Here is a 19,087-nt window from a genome sequence, read left to right on the forward strand (position 1 = left end):
TGACAACATAATATCTTTAACTTTAATTAATTACAAACAAAAACAAATTAAAGAAAATCTATGTATTTAGTCTTGTTTATCGAAGAAATACATCATATTCATTTTTACTTATTAATAATTAAGGTTAGAGGGAATATCACATTATTTTTTTTATAAGCAAGAGGGAGTATCACATTGAATCAGGTCCTGGTTTTTATGTGTGTATATATAATAAATAAATATATATAGATTTTTACCTTTTTTTTTTTGACAGAAATATAAATTTGTTATTAAGGTATTTTTACTTATTAAGGTTATAGGGAGTATATGACACTTAGAGGTGGGAACAGGCCAGGCCGGCCTACATGGCCTTAAGGCCTAGCCTACATAGGCTCAGGCCAGGCCAGCCTATTTCTTTAAATAGAGCAGGCCAATGCTTTTTTATAAGCCTATTTAGCTAAAAAGGCCAGGCCGCAGGCCATTAAAAAAGCCTTTGAGGCCTACTAGGCCGGCCTATTTAAGTTAACATGAATAATATTTTTATTACGATTATTATTTATATATTAAAATTTATACTTTGATTAAATTATAAATCTATTAACTTTTTAAGTAATTTAAGTTTATTAATCTACATTAGTTTTTAACATATATAAATGTATTATTATAAACTAGAATTGAAATATGATGACATATATAGTCAAATTCTCTAAAATATCAAATGGAACATTATTTTATTAGTTCATAAGTATATTTCAAAATAAATATAATTATTTATTTAAATATGTTCATATGAAATAGGCTTTTAAACAGGCTAACAGGCCACATCAGACTTTCAAAAGGTCAGGCTCAGGCCTAGAATTTAAGCCTATGATAGGCCACAGGCCAGGCTCAGACCTTCGATTTTTTGACAGGCCAGGCTCAGGCTTGGCAAAGCCTAGCTCGGCCTAGCCTATTCCCACCTCTAATGACACTGGACTGAATCCGGTCGTGGTTTGTTTTTTTGGATAGAAACCGGTCCTAGTTCTTTTAAAAAAAAAAATAAGATAACATCGTATCGTACTGTGTTGAAAATAAAAAATTGAAAGTATTCGGCATATTTCAAATCATCGTGTGAGTCCCTCTCTTTTTAGCGCTACTTCAGGTTCTTTTTCAATTTCTCCTATTCTTTCTTTCTCTCTACTTTTTTGTTTTTTCCTTTCAAAAAAGCGAATTCACTGATCATATACAAAAAGGGTAGAAGCTATTTAGCTTCGTACCTAACCTACGAATTCTTCATATTCATCCTTTTTCACCCTAATCCCTTGAATTGATTGGTTCGTTCGTTGACAGTGAGTAAGGATGACAAGTAAGAAATTAGAGAAGATGGCTTCGATTGATGCTCAGTTGAGATTGTTAGCACCGAGTAAGGTCTCTGATGATGATAAGCTTGTTGAATACGATGCTTTGTTGCTCGATCGTTTCCTTGACATTCTTCAGGATTTGCATGGTGGTGATATCAGAGAAACGGTCGGTATTTTTATTTCTATGCTATGCCCCCCCCCCCTTTTTTTTTTAATGTATAATTTTTACTCCTGCAATTACAAATTTCATGTTCCCCACTTTGATTTTTGTGAAAAAAGCTTTTTTTTTTTTTTTTTGTGTCTTGGAACATCGTTATTTGATGAAAGAAAATAAAAATATTGTCTAGGGTTTGTGTGTTGTATGCCCGTTGGCATGAATCGGCATTTAAGGTTATGTTTGGTTGGTTTAACTGTTGAAGTGCTTTGAATTGTGTGGTCTATGCATGGTTTTAATTGTCATCGTATTGTTGGTTTTAATTGATACTACAAAGAATCGTGATCAGATGCAGCTGATCTGCCCTCAATCACAGCTGTGTTGCGGTCTCAGAGACAAAAAAATTGATGTAGTGGTCCAAAAAGTTAGGGTTTTGGTGAAATAGATTCATGCTTAGGTATATCCGTATATCAAATCAAATTCTGATTATAATAAAAAAAAAAAAATCAAATCAAATTCTACTTGGATATTAGCTAGCTTGCACGTGGTCTGCATTTTTATTTTCCGTCACTGCATATATTGACTTTTGTGGCTTATTAGTTTTGGTAATTTGATGTTGACTAGGTACAAGACTGTTATGAGCTGTCTGCTGAGTATGAGGGGAACAATAACCCTCAGAAATTGGAGGAACTCGGGAACATGCTGACCGGTCTTGATGCTGGGGATTCTATTGTCATTGCCAAGTCATTTTCTCACATGCTTAACTTGGCCAACTTGGCAGAAGAAGTTCAAATTGCCTACCGAAGAAGGATTAAGTTATTAAAGAAAGGTGATTTTGGTGATGAGAACTCTGCCATCACCGAATCAGACATCGAAGAGACCTTAAAGAGGCTTGTGAATCAACTGAAGAAGACCCCCCATGAAGTCTTTGATGCTTTGAAGAGCCAAACTGTAGATCTGGTCCTAACAGCTCATCCAACTCAGTCTGTTCGTAGATCTTTGTTGCAAAAGCATGGCAGGTTTGTCCATTCCTTAGCTTGATTGTTGAAATTGAAATGCAGCTATCGCTTAACCTTTTCTGTTGATAATAATTGCCTTTAATTTGTTTCCAGGATAAGGGATTGTTTGACTCAGTTGTATGCAAAAGATATTACACCGGATGATAAGCAGGAACTTGATGAGGCTTTGCAAAGAGAGGTACCTAACTGCTGATATTTCTTGATTCTATATACATATATCATTGCCAACATTGATAGCCATGATTTTCTGAATTGTAGCTACTTTACATATACAGTTAAACATAAACATCATGATTCAGGTTGATATTTTCCTGTTAAAATTCACAGTAGTTTCACGGTGTTTAGACTTTAGACACGATAACCTTATAATTGATTAAGTGATAAAAAATTTCACCTGGTTGGGCTAAATAATCTGAGTTATCCGTGTTTGTACTTGTTAGCATGCATAGCATTGAATAAATATTATGATGTTACACTCATTGCATGAAGGTATAAAATCTTATAACTTTTCTGTGATCATTTGTTGGGGTTCAGAATTGGCATAAAATAATTGTACAAATCAAAGTGTTATGTCTGATGCAATCTACCTTCAAGTAGTGTGGTATCTTAATAATCTTATGGATTTAGCTTTTCCAATTAAATTTCGTTTGGATTTGACTTTTATGAACATTCTACTTTCAAAAGTAAATTGGTTTCATTAATTTTATGGATGTAAATTCTTTGTTAAATAATGTTGCTGACTATGTCTATATGATAAACTTTGTGTAGTGATAAGGCCTTAACGATGTTTTTTCCTGCAGATTCAAGCTGCATTTCGTACAGATGAAATTCGAAGAACTCCTCCTACACCACAAGACGAGATGAGGGCTGGAATGAGCTACTTTCATGAGACAATCTGGAAAGGTGTACCAAAATTTTTGCGCCGCATTGACACTGCTCTGAAGAACATTGGAATAAATGAACGCATCCCATATAATGCCCCTGTTATTCAATTCTCTTCATGGATGGGAGGAGATCGTGATGGTATCTTTCTTTTCTTCAAAGCAATTAAAGAGTGGATATGTTTCTCATAAAGCAGTTCTATATCTCTGATGTCTCATATTTTCTCCATTCAGTTCATCTCGTCATTGAATTTTACCATCTTCAGTTTTTGATGCTGCCTTACAGGCGAAGCTTGTGTAGTATAACCTGTAATAAAATTTGTGTAATGTGTATTGCAGGCAACCCCAGAGTAACTCCAGAAGTTACAAGGGATGTGTGTTTGCTGGCTAGAATGATGGCTGCCAATTTATACTTCTCTCAAATTGAGGATCTCATGTTTGAGGTATTAAATATACTTGTCATCATTTATTAATTTACTTTTACCATTGTTTACCATCTTGCTTATTGTCTATTTCTGGCAGTTGTCAATGTGGCGTTGCAATGGTGAGCTGCGTATTCGTGCTGAGGAACTCCACAGCTCTGCAAAAAGAGATGCAAAACATTACATTGGTATGTGCTATATAATAGTCCTAATATTAGTTCTGAATTACATTCTAAACATTTAAATTATTTATTGAAATCTACAACGTTGAACACAGGTTCATTTTTAATGCTGAACACACTAATGCTGTGATGTTGTTTCAAACTTGTTAATTCATTTAGAACCGTACCTTTTGAAGTTTTGATAAGTAAATTGTATTCAGTGTTACAATAATAAATTCTTCATTGCTGCAGAGTTTTGGAAACAGGTTCCTCCAACGGAGCCATATCGTGTTATTCTTGGTGACGTTAGGGACAAACTATATAATACACGTGAACATGCCCGACAGTTACTAGCCAATGGAAGCTCTGAAATACCTAAAGAGGTTACCTTCACAAATGTTGAACAGGTATTATCCTCGAAACTGCCAGATAAACTATCACGGGGTTCATATAATTGAACCTTTTCACCTTAAAGGCAACTTCCTTAAAGTGACTTGTTGGATAGGATAATTGGATTGCTTCCCTGTTTCTCTTCAGTTAATGTTCTAAGACTCTTAATACCTAAGCCATTTTCATGAATTCTTTCATTGAAACATTAGCAGTGCTGGATTTTCCATCCCTAGAGATTGATTCACTTCTTGATTATGGGAATATTAGGTTTGCTAGGTTTTAGTTTATCTAGAGCCTTATTTTAAGATGATCTATTTTTTATTTATTTTTGACAAATATTAGATGATCCATTTAGAGATATAAAGTGGGGTGATTTTTAAACTGATTGGAGGATTGTATATTGCTAATTATTACAATAAATTTTCAAGTTGGCTACAATCTTCTCCACTCTAATTAATTAGTTTTCAATTTTAATTAGACAGCATTGAACCCACTACATGGAAAAGACAATACCAAATTCATGGCATCAGATTATAGTGTTCGAAATAATCTTGATATTGTGATTTCATGTATTATATTAAACTCTAACCTCCAATTTTTCATGTAGTTCCTGGAGCCTCTTGAACTATGTTATAGGTCACTGTGTGCGTGTGGTGATCAAGCAATAGCTGATGGAAGCCTTCTTGATTTCTTGCGTCAAGTTTCCACATTTGGGCTTTCACTTGTGAGACTTGACACCCGTCAAGAATCAGATAGGCACACTGATGTTATGGATGCTATAACAAACCATTTGGAGATTGGATCTTATCGAGAATGGTCTGAGGAACGCAGGCAGGAATGGCTGTTGTCTGAGCTCAGTGGAAAGCGCCCTCTCTTTGGCCCTGATCTTCCGAAAACTGAAGAAATTGCTGATGTTCTGGATACCTTCCGTGTCATTGCTGAACTTCCCTCAGACAGCTTTGGTGCTTATATCATTTCAATGGCAACAGCCCCATCTGATGTGCTGGCTGTAGAACTTTTACAACGTGAATGCGATGTGAAGCAGCCATTAAGGGTCGTTCCATTGTTTGAAAAGCTTGCTGATCTTGAGATTGCTCCTGCTGCAGTAGCCCGCCTATTCTCTATAGAATGGTACAGAAACCGTATCAACGGAAAACAAGAAGTTATGATAGGATACTCAGACTCAGGAAAAGATGCTGGTCGTTTCTCTGCAGCTTGGGCATTGTACAAGGCTCAAGAAGAACTTATAAAGGTTGCAAAGGAGTTCGGTGTTAAGCTTACAATGTTCCATGGAAGAGGAGGAACTGTAGGAAGAGGAGGAGGTCCCACTCATCTTGCTATATTATCTCAGCCCCCAGAAACTGTTCATGGTTCACTTCGGGTTACAGTTCAAGGTGAAGTTATTGAACAGTCATTTGGAGAAGAGCACTTGTGCTTCAGAACACTTCAGCGTTTCACTGCTGCTACACTTGAGCATGGCATGCACCCTCCAGTGTCACCAAAACCAGAATGGCGTGCCCTCATGGATGAAATGGCTGTCATTGCTACAAAGGAGTATCGCTCCATTGTTTTTCAGGAACCTCGCTTTGTTGAATACTTCCGATGTGTAAGTATTGTTTGCTATCATTCTTATTAGTTATTAACATCAGAGTTTAATTAGTATTCTTACACACAAAAAATTAAAATAACATAGGCACTGTTCGAGTTGGTTGTTAGTTTTGAAGTTTTTTGAGTATTGTGATCTCTTTATGTTTTGTGCACATAATTTTCTCTCCTTACTTTATTGATGAATCTTGCAAACTGCAGGCAACTCCTGAGTTGGAGTATGGACGAATGAACATTGGCAGTCGTCCGTCAAAACGAAAGCCGAGTGGAGGAATTGAATCACTCCGTGCTATCCCTTGGATCTTTGCCTGGACTCAGACAAGGTTTCACTTACCGGTATGGCTTGGCTTTGGGGCTGCATTCAAGCATGTAATTGACAAGGATCCAAAGAATCTCCAAATGCTACGAGATATGTACAATCAATGGCCATTCTTCAGGGTCACCCTTGACTTGGTTGAGATGGTGTTTGCCAAGGGAGACCCTGGGATTGCAACTCTTTACGACAAACTCCTAGTGTCAGATGAACTGTGGTCATTTGGAGAGCGATTAAGGTCTACTTATGAAGAAACTAAGAGCCTTCTTCTCAAGGTAAACTATTATTTTATTCCTGCTATTTTGCTCATAGGGATTTTCAGTCACCTTTTCTTTTGGCTGCTGTAGATGCAATTTCTTTTTTATTTCATGCAGCATTTGGTCTGTGACATACTGTTGTCATACTGTCACGTCACTATGACAAATTGAAAACATATGTTGAAAGCTTAACAAGAAATCTCTCATGCTGCTCTCAGGCTTAGTCCTTGTAAAAGAGTACAAGTGAAAATCAATTTTGGTTTATCTTGGTATTTTAATGACCCATTCTATTTCCCTAAATATTGTTTGTAGGTTGCTGGGCACAAAGATATCCTTGAAGGAGACCCTTACCTAAAGCAAAGACTTCGTCTTCGTGATTCATACATCACAACTCTCAATGTTTTGCAAGCCTACACATTGAAGCGAATCCGTGATCCTGATTACCATGTGAAGTTGAGGCCACATTTGTCCAAGGAATACATGGAATCAAGCAACCCGGCGGCAGAGCTTGTGAAACTCAATCCTTCGAGTGACTATGCTCCTGGTTTGGAGGATACCCTTATTTTGACGATGAAGGGTATAGCTGCTGGCATGCAGAACACTGGTTAAGCTGTTATCGTTGTTATTTTCTAAATACAATGTTTGTTACTATGTGAAATGGGATGGGATACATACATTGCAGCCTATTTTGTCTTCTGCAGATGTGAACTGACATCAAATAATAATTATTCTATCTATTACCGTATAATAACAATGGATTTTGGTTTGTGTTAGCAATTATTTTTATTTGTATCCCCCTTATGCCATTTGAAATAATTGATGTTTTACCCTTCTCATATGATCCTTTATGTCATAGTTACTGAATTTGTGTCCCTTACAATTTTTATGGATTATTGTTCTTGTTATTGCGCCCATGCCCTCAAATTGTGTTACTTAGTACACTGATTTTCTGTGTTTAATCACATGCAACAGGCAAGCCCTGAATAAGAGTTCAAAAGTACTCAAACTGCTGGATGAGAATATCCATTTGAATGCATTTCTTTTCAATAATTGAAAGCAAAGCAATTCTTTTTCAAAACAATGAACCCGTGTCTGTTGAACATTTTTTAACTGTAAAGTTTTACTTCAATAATGTTCTCTCCTTCACTTGATAATTCACTTAAATTGTCATGATGATAACAAACTTAGCCTTTGTATCAAAATCTAATCATTTTTACAGGTTAACTCCCACTGTGTCGTATTAATCCAATTAAAACGATGTTACCTCATTACAAAATTGATGCTCATAAGGTATTATCGATAAAGTTGATGCTCGATAATGTTTAAACCCTGGTGTGGCTGAAGACAAAAAAAAAAGAAGCTTCTGTTATGATTAAAATATGTGGTAGTTTAATCCTTTTATTTTTTTATGGATTGCTATTTCATGATTCAATTTCCTTTTGGTTTGTATTTGGTTCCTTTGATTGTAATTGTTGCTTAGGGTTGTTATGTTATCCTCTGTGACTGTTTTTTCCCGAATTAAGTACATTGTGTGCTTGATCAAAATTGATTTATATTAATATATTATTTGGCTTCTTAAAAAAAAGAAAAAGATATACATCTTAATGTCTCAATCACCTAAACCTAAATTAGCCTTCTTATAGGCGAAAACTCAAAATAAAGATAACTCCATAGCCTTAATTTGTTTATTATTTTGAATATAACTCCATCTAAAAGAATCCAGTAGAAGTGAAACTTCATTGATGATTTGTTGCATTAATTGTAACGACCCGTTTTTCGTATTCGTATATTTTATTAAATGTTATTTTATTTATTAATTGGCTTTTATTATTTTAGTGAGCGACGAATAATTATTTAGCCGAACGTAAGTTATTAGACGCGAGAACCATTGTTTTGGGCTTAAAGGGGCGTGAGAGGCATGGGCCTAAGCCATTTGGGCTTGGTTCATGACCATGAGAAGTAGTATAAGTAGCAAGTCAAACATATGAATAGTATCATAAATTCATTTCTTTGAGTTTGAGTGAGTAGAAGCAAGATAGAGCAAGAGCTAGGGTTTTGGCTAAGAGAAAGCTTGAGCAAGAGAAGGCTTGGATCATCATCTTTGCTTAAGGTAAGAGATTAGAATTCATGATTCTTGAGTGGTAAGGAGAGGGGAGATTGTCTATGTCTCCGTTCCCGAACTCTCCCACTCAATTTCTTTTAGACTTTTGATTAAGCTTTTGTATGTGAGGATGATGTTCTTCATCATCACTTTGTATGTGTTAATCATTAGCTTGATTCCATGAAGAATATTTATGTATTTGAACCATGTTTGAAAAGTTTGAGAAAGTTACTTAAAACTCAAGTAATTGGCATGATTTTGATTGTTAGAGGTATTTGGATGTTTGGAAGGGATGATTAATGTTCCTTGATACCATATATGTTTGGAATGGCTGTTTATATGAATTTATAACATGTTTGAATGAATTTTTGAGTTGATTTAATGTTAAACCGCCTTAGAAACTCAAGAACAGATATTTTCTTTCTGGTGTAGTTCGCTAAGCGACCAGGAGTTCGCTGGATCTCGCCGAAGCTCGCTATGAGCAGGTGATTCCCGGGTGAGGTTCGCTTAGGCTCGCTAAGCCTTCGCTCAGCGAATAGTTCGTTGAAGCTCGCCAATGCTCGCCATGAGTAGGTGACTTCCTGGTGTGGTTCGCTATGTCTCGCTAAGGCTTCGCTTAGCGAGGGCCTCTGTGACAGCAATTCTTGTTGATGTTTATAAGTGTGATTTGGCACTTGTAACATGGTTTAAGAGTATCCTTACATGATTGTTGATACATGTTGATACTGTTAATGCTTATTGTTAATCGTTATATGAATGATAAACGTGTATGCAATAAGTTGTAGCTTAAAGTGAGCAATGTTATGTTTTGGCATTAATTTGCAATGTTAAGTGAATGTGTTAGGATTGTGTTCCCGCATTCATAAAAGAGTAGCTTCGAGCTAGAGAAATATCATATTGATGATATGTGTAAACATACATGCATTCATGTATATATATGTTGAATTGGAAACTAGGGTTCCAATAGAATTAAATGGATTTTTGAGTCCATAAGGAAGCCGAGGATCGGATTAGATGAATCCATAAGATCTAGAGCTGCTATCCAGCAGGATATAAAACTGTTTAACTTATCCATGAGGGATATGAAGGTTTGGTAAGTTCCGAACAATCCGGCAAGATGTAAAACTGTTTAACTTATCCATGAGGGGTAAAAGGCAATTGGTACCACATGCATTAGTCGTGTCTAGGGATGACATGACATAGAATGATTGGCATTAGATACATTAGGGTAAATGCGCATATATTTGATAAATGGTATGTGACATTATCTGGTGGAACTGTGTTAAACTTTATTAATTGATAACTGTTTAGTACGACGTTTTGGCGTGAGTTAGAATATGTATGATGTAGTTCGAAAGTATAAGATCTTTCTTATGTTCGTATGTTATGCGGTTATGTTTTCTAACTCTCTGCTTTGTGTTAATTGCTGGACCTTTGGGGGTTCAGATATTCAGGCTGAGGACGGTGCTGACGTTTAGACTGCGGTTTTTAGCGTGGTGTTGAAGTACCTTTTGGTGAGGAGACTTAGCATAGATTACTCCTCTTAGTTCTAGCTTTTGACTAGAGTTTGTAAATAGTAAATGCTCTGGTAATGTAACATCGAGTCGGGGTTTTTGCTTGGCTTTCATCGTATATCGGTGTTACCTTTTTGATATGCTAGTTCTTGTATAAGTGACATCCTTATGGATGAATATGGCTTATGTATATATATATGTATATATATGCATGCTTGGTTTGATTGGAATCCGCTGTTGCTTTTCATGTTAAATTTCATGATGCTCTGTGTGTATGCTTGTGTTTTAATTACCGCGTGGCACTCTGCCTTTACACTTGTTGAAAAGTTTTTAAAATTACGTTTTTAAGGGTAGTATGGGTTAGGGTGTTACATTAATAATATTCAGTTTCAGGTTTTGTCAAAAAAAAAAATCAATTTCAGGTTAAAAAAAACACAAAATACTAACTAGAAGAATACATCCGGTGAATATACACGAGTGACGATCAAAGTAAAAAAGATTTTAAACACGTGTTGTTACTTCAGAGAAAAAATACACTAGATATTAGACATTATTACAAAAGGCACATGAATGTAATTGTATGTCCCTTGATGTAAATAAGATTCTTAATATGTAAAAAAAATGCTATCAATACATGCTTAATGTAAGATTGAAATCCCCAAATCTAACCCTTGGAAGATATATTTACGTCCTTCTTTGAAGCTACGGTAATCACCTCTTCTATAGCTTGAGCAAAAGTTGCAATCTTATATGTGAAAAAACCAACTAGCATTGGTATCAATTGTAAGTGCATAATATCATATTCTGGAACGAGAATCCTGCATAGAAACAGCCTTGTAAAGCAGTCAAAAGACGGCGCAAAACCGGTATTCGATAGTTTAGAGAAACCGAAGGTAACTTGGTGAAAATATTATAAAATTATTAATACTCACCTAAGATTTGGTTAAGATTTGTTTTTATTAATACTCTATTATTTATTTATAATTATTTAATATATTAATGAGTTGTAAAATTATTATTGGTTGTGCCTAACCATTAATGCTTAGGTGAGTATTCACCTAAGAATTTCTCCTTCTATAGCTTGAGCAAAAGTTGCAATCTTATATGTGAAAAAACCAACTAGCATTGGTATCAATTGTAAGTGCATAATATCATATTCTGGAACGAGAATCCTGCATAGAAACAGCCTTGTAAAGCAGTCAAAAGACGGCGCAAAACCGGTATTCGATAGTTTAGAGAAACCGAAGGTAACTTGGTGAAAAACATACATATCTCAAACGCTCCTATATATTAAATTTGATTTACTATTCTTAACTCTCATCATATTAGCTCATATATACTACTCTGACCTCTTTTGTAAGTAAAAATTACTTTTTTATCTTAATTTTATGTGATATTTCTATTGAAATTCCTAAAATGACCTTACAATAGTATTAAATATACATTGAGACTCTACAATCATGTTAAAAAGTAGAACAATTAATAAGGGTACTTTTGGAAGAATATCATTAAATGAAGTTGGTTTTGGTAACTTTTGCTTATATTTGAGGCCAAAATATTTTGTTGACTTTTGCTTATAAATAAGGCCGGAGGGAGTACTCTCTATTGTCTTTATTAATAGAATAATAACTGCTCTAATTGCATATCGAAAGAAGACTTACGCATTCCAGCGATTATAAATCATGACCAATATAACAGGAACCAGTAATCTTGGCTGCCCAACTGCTCCCCTGAAAGTAACATCCAACAAGTTGTTAAGCCTGTGTTATCTACAGTACAACAAACAAGGTGAAAAACAAGGAACATTATGAGAGATTCATTTCCACGAATGGTGTAAGAGATCACAATACGGCTATATCTAGCAAGTGTTTATACAGACATCTGATCATATTTTAACATAACATATTTCTCCCTCTACATATCTCCCATCCCCCATGTGAAAGATTATGAAATATAATTAGATGCACGTGTAAAATTTGTTTACAAATATAGTTATTAAACTCTTGGAAACTTCAAATATTACCGAGAAAAACTAGAAAGTTCAAACTTGACTATTAAATAATTGTCTACTGAAGATATTAAATTCCACATAGTGAATCTATCTACTAAAGATTACTTGATAAGAGCCCTTCCACCGCTTGGATTTAGTGAGTCCACGCTACTTCCCAGCATGCGAATATACGCTAAAGAACCAAGAAAGCCAGCACCAAAGCTGAATACATGAAAGAAAAGTATGTATTAATCACATATGAATAAACCTTAAAAATAACTATATCTTGCATCAGTAACTAAGATCTTTATTAATAATTAATAACCAGTATATAGTGAATTTCTTCAATATATCTCTCAAATGGAAACATGACACTGATTATTCCCTAGAGGTTGTTTCTTTTAATCATCTTAGTTTAACCATATTTGATAGCATAGGTAAACGATGGGAATGGTGTAGCAGGATCTCCAATTCAAAATAACCAAGTTAATAAGTGCAAGAAGAATCTAGTTACCTAGCTGCGATCTCAGGAGAATATGAAAGATAAGATGAAACCAGACCGACGGCACCTATACCATATGTAAGTTCTTGCAACCTCTTCTTTAACTGAAAATCCAAATTAAGTTTAGAAACAGAATTAACAAAGTTTGATATTTGATCAATGTCACAATGAAAAAGGGTAATATTTACATATATTATAATGAAGAAAAACCAGCCAGACAACAGTGTTGAGTACCTTATCATACTGCACCCTGTACTGAGCAGCCAATACTTCAGGATTTTCACGAGATTTCCTTAATTCCCGTAACATCACATCCTATAAGTAGTTAATATTAACAATCGTCAAGTTACCATTTTTGGTTCAAAAGTAAAGAATGGATTGAGCTTCATGTCCTACACCGTCCCAGCCTCCCAGGTAATATACTTATATAAGCAGAGAAATATATCCAGCAAGTAAAAAATTAGATACAAATGAGACGGATTTAAAGTGATATATATATATATAAAAAATACTTACGCTGCCGTCAGTTGCCGCTTTAGCAGCTCTATTCCATTTGTCTTGCTCGCGACGTGTCGGTGCCAATCTCCATCTTACCTTTTTGCTTTCATTTTCAGTCGCCTGATCAACATTAAATTTGTATAAAAGATAAATGAGCCTTGTGGAAAAACAACATAACATACCATATCCTTTTTTGTTTTTTCAATTAGAATTTGATACTAAATAGATAAAGAGAATTAAATACTGAAAATCATTACTCATCAAATCCAAAAGATATATTAAACAGGGAAAAATCAAAAGAAGATACAGATCTCTTACAATAGTTGGTGTCTCTATTTGCTGCTGTACAATTTGATTTACAGGAGCTGAGAGTTCTTTGCTCAAATCAACCTCCATACTACACAGTTGATAATTCAAATGAGTTTATAGATAAAAAAAGAACAAAAGAAAAGGATAAAAAACGATGCAAGCACAATCGAAGACTTTAATTTGAATATTTTAGAGCATGACCTGTCGAGGCTCATGACTCTATTTAAGCTTAGAAACCCAGAAGGCACCTCCTGTTCACAAAAAATAAAAAAATAAAAAAATAAATAAAATTATTTTCAGAACCAATTCATGGAGTTGAAACAAATAGTCGGTAGGCATTCATCAGAGATCACGATTCAGAGTCACCACCACCACCACGGCACCAACCAACATTTATGTCCCTAGGTGGTGTTGGCTCTATGGATTAAACGACATCATCATCATCATTATGTTCTATAAAAAACCAACTCTCAATTAAAACATCTAAAGTCAACAAGGAATGGAAAATATTGCAAGTCATTTTGATTCCTATGTGAAAATTGGAATGAAGTAATTGCATGCTAAATGAAGTAACTATTCTCCATACTCTTTTACCACACGCATAAATGTGTTTAATAGAAGTTATGAGGCAATTGATGGCATCACTGTGGTGAGTAAATCTAACACTTTCAACAATATTATTTATGAAGTACCAATAAAAAACGCTCCATATAATAATTACAAGAAAAAAAACATATACACACGAATTGAAAGAGACCCATGTTACCAAAAAAAAAAAGAAAGAGACCCAGATGGGGGATTGAGAACGTATAAGAAAAAAATTGAAACCTCTGAGGGAGAAGGTTGAAGAGGACCCTGAATAATCCTTTTGAAACGAGGGACGAAATCTATGTTCCACATAAAATCATCAGAAGCCAAAGGGTCAGGGTTTTCACCACCCCAATACTTGCGAAGCTTGGTGGTTGTTGGAGGACCACCGTACTCACCAGGAGCCATACCAGTAGACCATTTCATGGGTTTTTTATTGGGAAGGATAACCTTTGTTTGTCTTGGGTCTGGTAATGGTGATGGTTTTGATGAATCTTGTGACATTGGTGTTGTTGCTGCACATGTAACACAGTTGTAGTAGTTCATGATTCCCATTTTCCTTCTCACTTTCTTCTGTTCTGTTTGGATGTGTGTGTGTGTGAGAGAACAGCAATTGGATTGAAAGCACACAAGTTTTCGATAGATAGATTGTGTGGGTGTCTGTCTATTAAACGGAACGGACACACGGTGTTTGCAAAATATCTCCTAGCCACTTTCTCGTATATATATATATATATATATCCCATAAATATAGCTCAAATGATAGCTATCAGAGATATTATTGGAGTGGCCGGGGTTCGAACCCCAGATTCCACACTTCTTAACATTTAAATGTGTAAGAGTCTCGCCACTAAGCTATTTGACAAAAAAATATATATATATACACACTACTGTAATAAAAAAATGTTGAGTTTGTATTGCTAGAGGTAAAACTCATTAATTATTATGCATTAGTGGAGAGATATTTGTCTATTGTAACTTTCTTTTTCGGTAATGAGAATTGAAAATTATTTTTAGCTTGTACCTCTCTTCACCAACGAATGAGAATTGAGAAAGAAAAAAAAACTCAATTGTGTGGTGTGTGTGGTGTGAAGAGAAAATGAATGCAAGTGAGAAAGAATAAAGTATAAAGTAAAATAAAATAGTAACAATGTTGAAAGAAAGCCAGTGGTTTTCACTTTTCAACTACTAGTGATTTCTTGTTTCCATAAATATATAGCAATAAAAAAAGTATGATTTTTCTCCACTATTTTAACTTTAAAGATTTTTCTTAAAACTAACATTTCTCTATTCTTTCAAACTAAAATACTAACATTTTGTGGGCGGATACTAGCTTCAGAGAGTGAAACAAATCTCTCACCCGTGAAAAGAGTTTATTTATCATTGAATTAGATGACAAAATAATGAATGATAGAGATGAATGACCAGATACTTGTTGCTACAGTGTTTTGCGGATATTTTAAATTTTATTTTTGCTTTAATCAAAGTGGAAGATGAAAAAACAAAACCTCTGTCATAGCCACCACCACACATCTAGCCAACAAAAAGAAGATAAAGAATACAGCAATCAAATAAAACAATCTGAAGCTTACTCTCTAAAAACTCTTAGGACCCAAAAAAAAAATCATGAAAAACTCTGTTGTTGTTTTCTTCACATTTTCTCTCTCTTTTTGTTCATCTTTCTTCCTAAAATTCATGAAAAACTCCAGATGTTCAACCAAGCTTCAAACAAACCCAGAAAGAAAAAAAAATCCAAAAATCGATAATTTTTGTGTGCAGAGATCTGTGGTTTCTAGATTTGGGTAAAAGTTTTAGTCATGGTCATGGATCACTTTCTCTATTTCAATCGATGACGATTTGCCTTTGCCTTTACCATCAGCATCAAACCTCTTTCACTCATCTTGCTTGTTGTGATTGCCATCTCGAATCTCTCGTATTTCATTTTTTTTTCTTTCTTTTTTCCTAAAATATGTTCTTTTGCAAAGAAATTAAGTGAAAGAGGAAGAATGACATATTTGAGTGTAGACATCGTGATAAAATTTGGATTTTTGTTTGAATTTTATAATTTTGGAATATTTTTTTCTGTATTTGCTTGAAGCTTAGTTGAAGATCTGCAATTTTTCACGAAATTTATAACAGAAGGGATGAAGAAGGTGATGAAAAATAAATAAAATTATGTATTAGTGGTTATCTATAATCTATAATCTATAATATGTAATAAGCCAGACTTATTTGTCTTTCTCTCTCCTCTCCTCATTCAACCTCATTCCTCACATTTAATGTTGATATACATATTTATTTTTTATTTCTCCCAAATAGTAGATGTGTTAACTAAATTATTTTCACAATTATGATTTGAAAAATAACACACACATATATTTGAAAATTATTGATCAAATATGATTGTTGATCAAATATGATTACTGATTTACAATTCTGTCAAAACTATATTAAAGAAAATTTAACAATATTAAAGAATTGGATTATACCAAATATAAATTAAGCAACATTCTATATTTATGTTCTATTATTATTATTATTATTATTATTATTATTATTATTATTATTATTACCTTTTATGTTATTATTTTACATCTATAAATAATGAGTCTCCTATAAAGTTTTATTCAACAAATTAAATCATGCTGATGCTCACTGCCTCAAGTTCTTCTTCTTGCTTTTTTTTTTGACACATCTCTCTTCTTTTTCATTGTTTCTCATTTTAATTTATATATTGGCATGAATTTGCATTTTTTAAATTTCAAATATTTCTTTTTCTCAATTATTCTTTCTTTTGTTTCATCATTCTTTTATTCAAATTTTTGTGCAGGTTCATTAGCTTTTGGAAAGAAATATTTGATCATATATTAGAATCTTTCTTTAAAGGTTTGTAGTCTTTTCTGATAATCTTTATTCTTAATTGTTTTCTCTCTACCTATACTTCTTTTTTTTTCGGATACCTATATTTTTTTTTACATACATATGTGTTTATAGGTAATATACAGGTGTGTCTTGATCACCTACGTACGAAATTTGAAAGGAAAGAGGAAGGCAAAAACCATGCTTTCAGAAAAGTGGCGGTCCGAATCTTATTTAACCTTTTGAATAAATTTCTTGATTTTAGGTGTAATGAACAAATTGACAACCTATCAATTTGACATGTGAATTCGTTGACATCACACTTATAGAGGAAGCATGTATGATTATTTGAAGTAATGGATTAACGAAAATGTGCAAAAGTTTTGTTTACCTCTGGCATTCTATAAGTCTTGAATGAACTACATCCAATATTTTGTGTAATGTAAAGATTGAAAATGTCTATACTATAATACTTTTTTATATGACTATACTATAATACTCTTTCTTTCTTTTCTTTTTTTTTATAAATAAGTTCACAATTTAATTTTGTTGGGAGGATTGGAACTATTTCAATAGTAATGACAAATATAAAACAATATTTAAATTATACATGTGCCCAAAGTTTTTTTTTTACTCAATGTGCCCAAAGTTAAATAGATGCTCTTAGTAAGTTTTTATTTTACATGGTTCTTAATAGTAACATATATATATATATATATATATATATATATATATATATATATATATATATAAATTGCATATTTAAATTATATTTATATATTTTATAAAAAAATGTTTATATATTTGACAACAATCAAATATAAAACAATGTACCATAAAAATATACAAAATAATGTGTCATAAGATTATTTGACATATGTATTGAAGAACATCATTGAATTTGTAATTTTGTACCCAAAATATTCACCGAACTATATGAAAAACTTTTAAAAAATAAAGGATAATCTTTATTATAGCATATTAGCTGGTAAATGCTATTTCAAAATTGTTTGATTTTTTTCGGTAATATATCAAAAATTCCTGAATATAGAATATTCTTTTATTCTAGAAACATTTCAATTTCAATTCAATTATATTTATGTATAGTTTTAATTTAATTTAAAAATGAATAAGGTAATCCATTCCTTCTTAATTTAAGGATTACATTTAATACATTAAGGGAAATGAAACCAAAATTATTTCCTTTAATAATATTTTAAACAATAAATTAAAATATATTTATTCCTTAAAATTATCATCAGTTACTAATCAATTTTAATCTCATCTCATTCATAAATAAAATTAAATATGTCAGATCACATAGTTGTACTACACAAAATTTTATTTAATATTGTGATGCATCTCTAAAACCATCTTTCATATATCTCTCTATATAAAGGTATATCAATCAATTAATTTTCTACAACAACCACTATTTTAAAATCCCATTGTTGTTATACTTTTTTATTGTACTTATTATTATTATTATTATTATTATTATTATTATTATTATTATTACTACTACCTTTTATGTTATTATTTTACATCTATAAATAATGAGTCTCCTATAAAGTTTTATTCAACAAATTAAATCATGTTGATGCTCACTGCCTCAAGTTCTTCTTCTTGCTTTTTTTTTGACACATCTTTCTTCTTTTTAATTGTTTCTCATTTTAATTTATATATTGGCATGAATTTGCATTTTTTAAATTTCAAATATTTCTTTTTCTCAATTATCCTTTCTTTTGTTTCACCATTCTTTTATTCAAATTTTTATACAGGTTCATTAGCTTTTGGAAAGAAATATTTGATCATATATTAGAATCTTTCTTTAAAGGTTTGTATTCGCAAAGGTTATAAAACGTTTTGTTGTTCAAAACCATATGGTCATGTTGTTATATCCTATTTATTTTAATGTAAGATGTTCACTAATATTATGTTTTTTACTAATGAAATAGTAAAATCAAATTATATTGTGAAGACTAATATGTAAGTGTGGTCTAATATTGATTACCGGACATATAACACCACTAATTTTTCCTTTGGAAACTCTTTGGACATCGGTGCATTTTATAATCTGTGCGATACGAAAGTGATTTTTCTTTTATAATGTGAATGTGGTTTATTAGCTTTGCTTCTATGTGACATTAATGTGTCCTACGAATGGATGCGATTATTTCTCATTAGATTATATTTTTTATTTGA

General features: G+C 32.9%; 2 protein-coding genes and 1 long non-coding RNA gene across 7 annotated transcripts; 2 read left to right on the forward strand and 1 right to left on the reverse strand.

Moving 5' to 3' along the window:
• Window positions 1–956: 956 nt before the first annotated feature.
• On the forward strand, window positions 957–7,385 carry LOC123906435 (phosphoenolpyruvate carboxylase). Of its 4 annotated transcripts, none has more exons than XM_045956339.1 (11): window positions 957–1,120; window positions 1,309–1,485; window positions 2,098–2,492; window positions 2,586–2,670; window positions 3,293–3,515; window positions 3,713–3,816; window positions 3,896–3,983; window positions 4,209–4,363; window positions 4,954–5,952; window positions 6,153–6,539; window positions 6,834–7,385. In XM_045956339.1, the coding sequence occupies exons 2-11, from the start codon at window positions 1,318–1,320 to the stop codon at window positions 7,128–7,130; spliced, it is 2,901 nt and encodes a 966-aa protein (XP_045812295.1). In that variant the 5' UTR covers window positions 957–1,120; window positions 1,309–1,317; the 3' UTR covers window positions 7,131–7,385. The 4 variants fall into 4 exon arrangements, with proteins under 4 accessions (XP_045812295.1, XP_045812296.1, XP_045812293.1 ...); XM_045956340.1 differs by having other exon boundaries at window positions 963–1,089; XM_045956337.1 differs by having other exon boundaries at window positions 971–1,485.
• A 3,270-nt stretch (window positions 7,386–10,655) lies between these two features.
• LOC123906436 (protein CONSERVED ONLY IN THE GREEN LINEAGE 160, chloroplastic) lies at window positions 10,656–16,193 on the reverse strand. 2 transcript variants are annotated; one of them, XM_045956342.1, is made up of 10 exons: window positions 14,264–16,193; window positions 13,637–13,686; window positions 13,445–13,523; window positions 13,145–13,246; window positions 12,863–12,943; window positions 12,641–12,732; window positions 12,253–12,348; window positions 11,798–11,866; window positions 11,195–11,308; window positions 10,656–10,954 (listed from the first exon to the last, which is right to left on the reverse strand). In XM_045956342.1, exons 1-10 carry the CDS (start codon window positions 14,576–14,578, stop codon window positions 10,801–10,803), a joined length of 1,152 nt encoding a protein of 383 aa, XP_045812298.1. In that variant the 5' UTR covers window positions 14,579–16,193; the 3' UTR covers window positions 10,656–10,800. The 2 variants fall into 2 exon arrangements, with proteins under 2 accessions (XP_045812298.1, XP_045812299.1); XM_045956343.1 differs by lacking the exon at window positions 11,195–11,308.
• On the forward strand, window positions 16,098–17,303 carry LOC123906437. Its single transcript, XR_006808914.1, has 3 exons — window positions 16,098–16,176; window positions 16,854–16,909; window positions 17,018–17,303. It is a non-coding gene; the product is annotated as an uncharacterized LOC123906437 (long non-coding RNA).
• Window positions 17,304–19,087: the final 1,784 nt, after the last annotated feature.

The sequence above is a fragment of the Trifolium pratense genome, linkage group LG2 (genome assembly GCF_020283565.1).
Source record: "Trifolium pratense cultivar HEN17-A07 linkage group LG2, ARS_RC_1.1, whole genome shotgun sequence".
NCBI classification, from domain to species: Eukaryota; Viridiplantae; Streptophyta; class Magnoliopsida; order Fabales; family Fabaceae; genus Trifolium; species Trifolium pratense.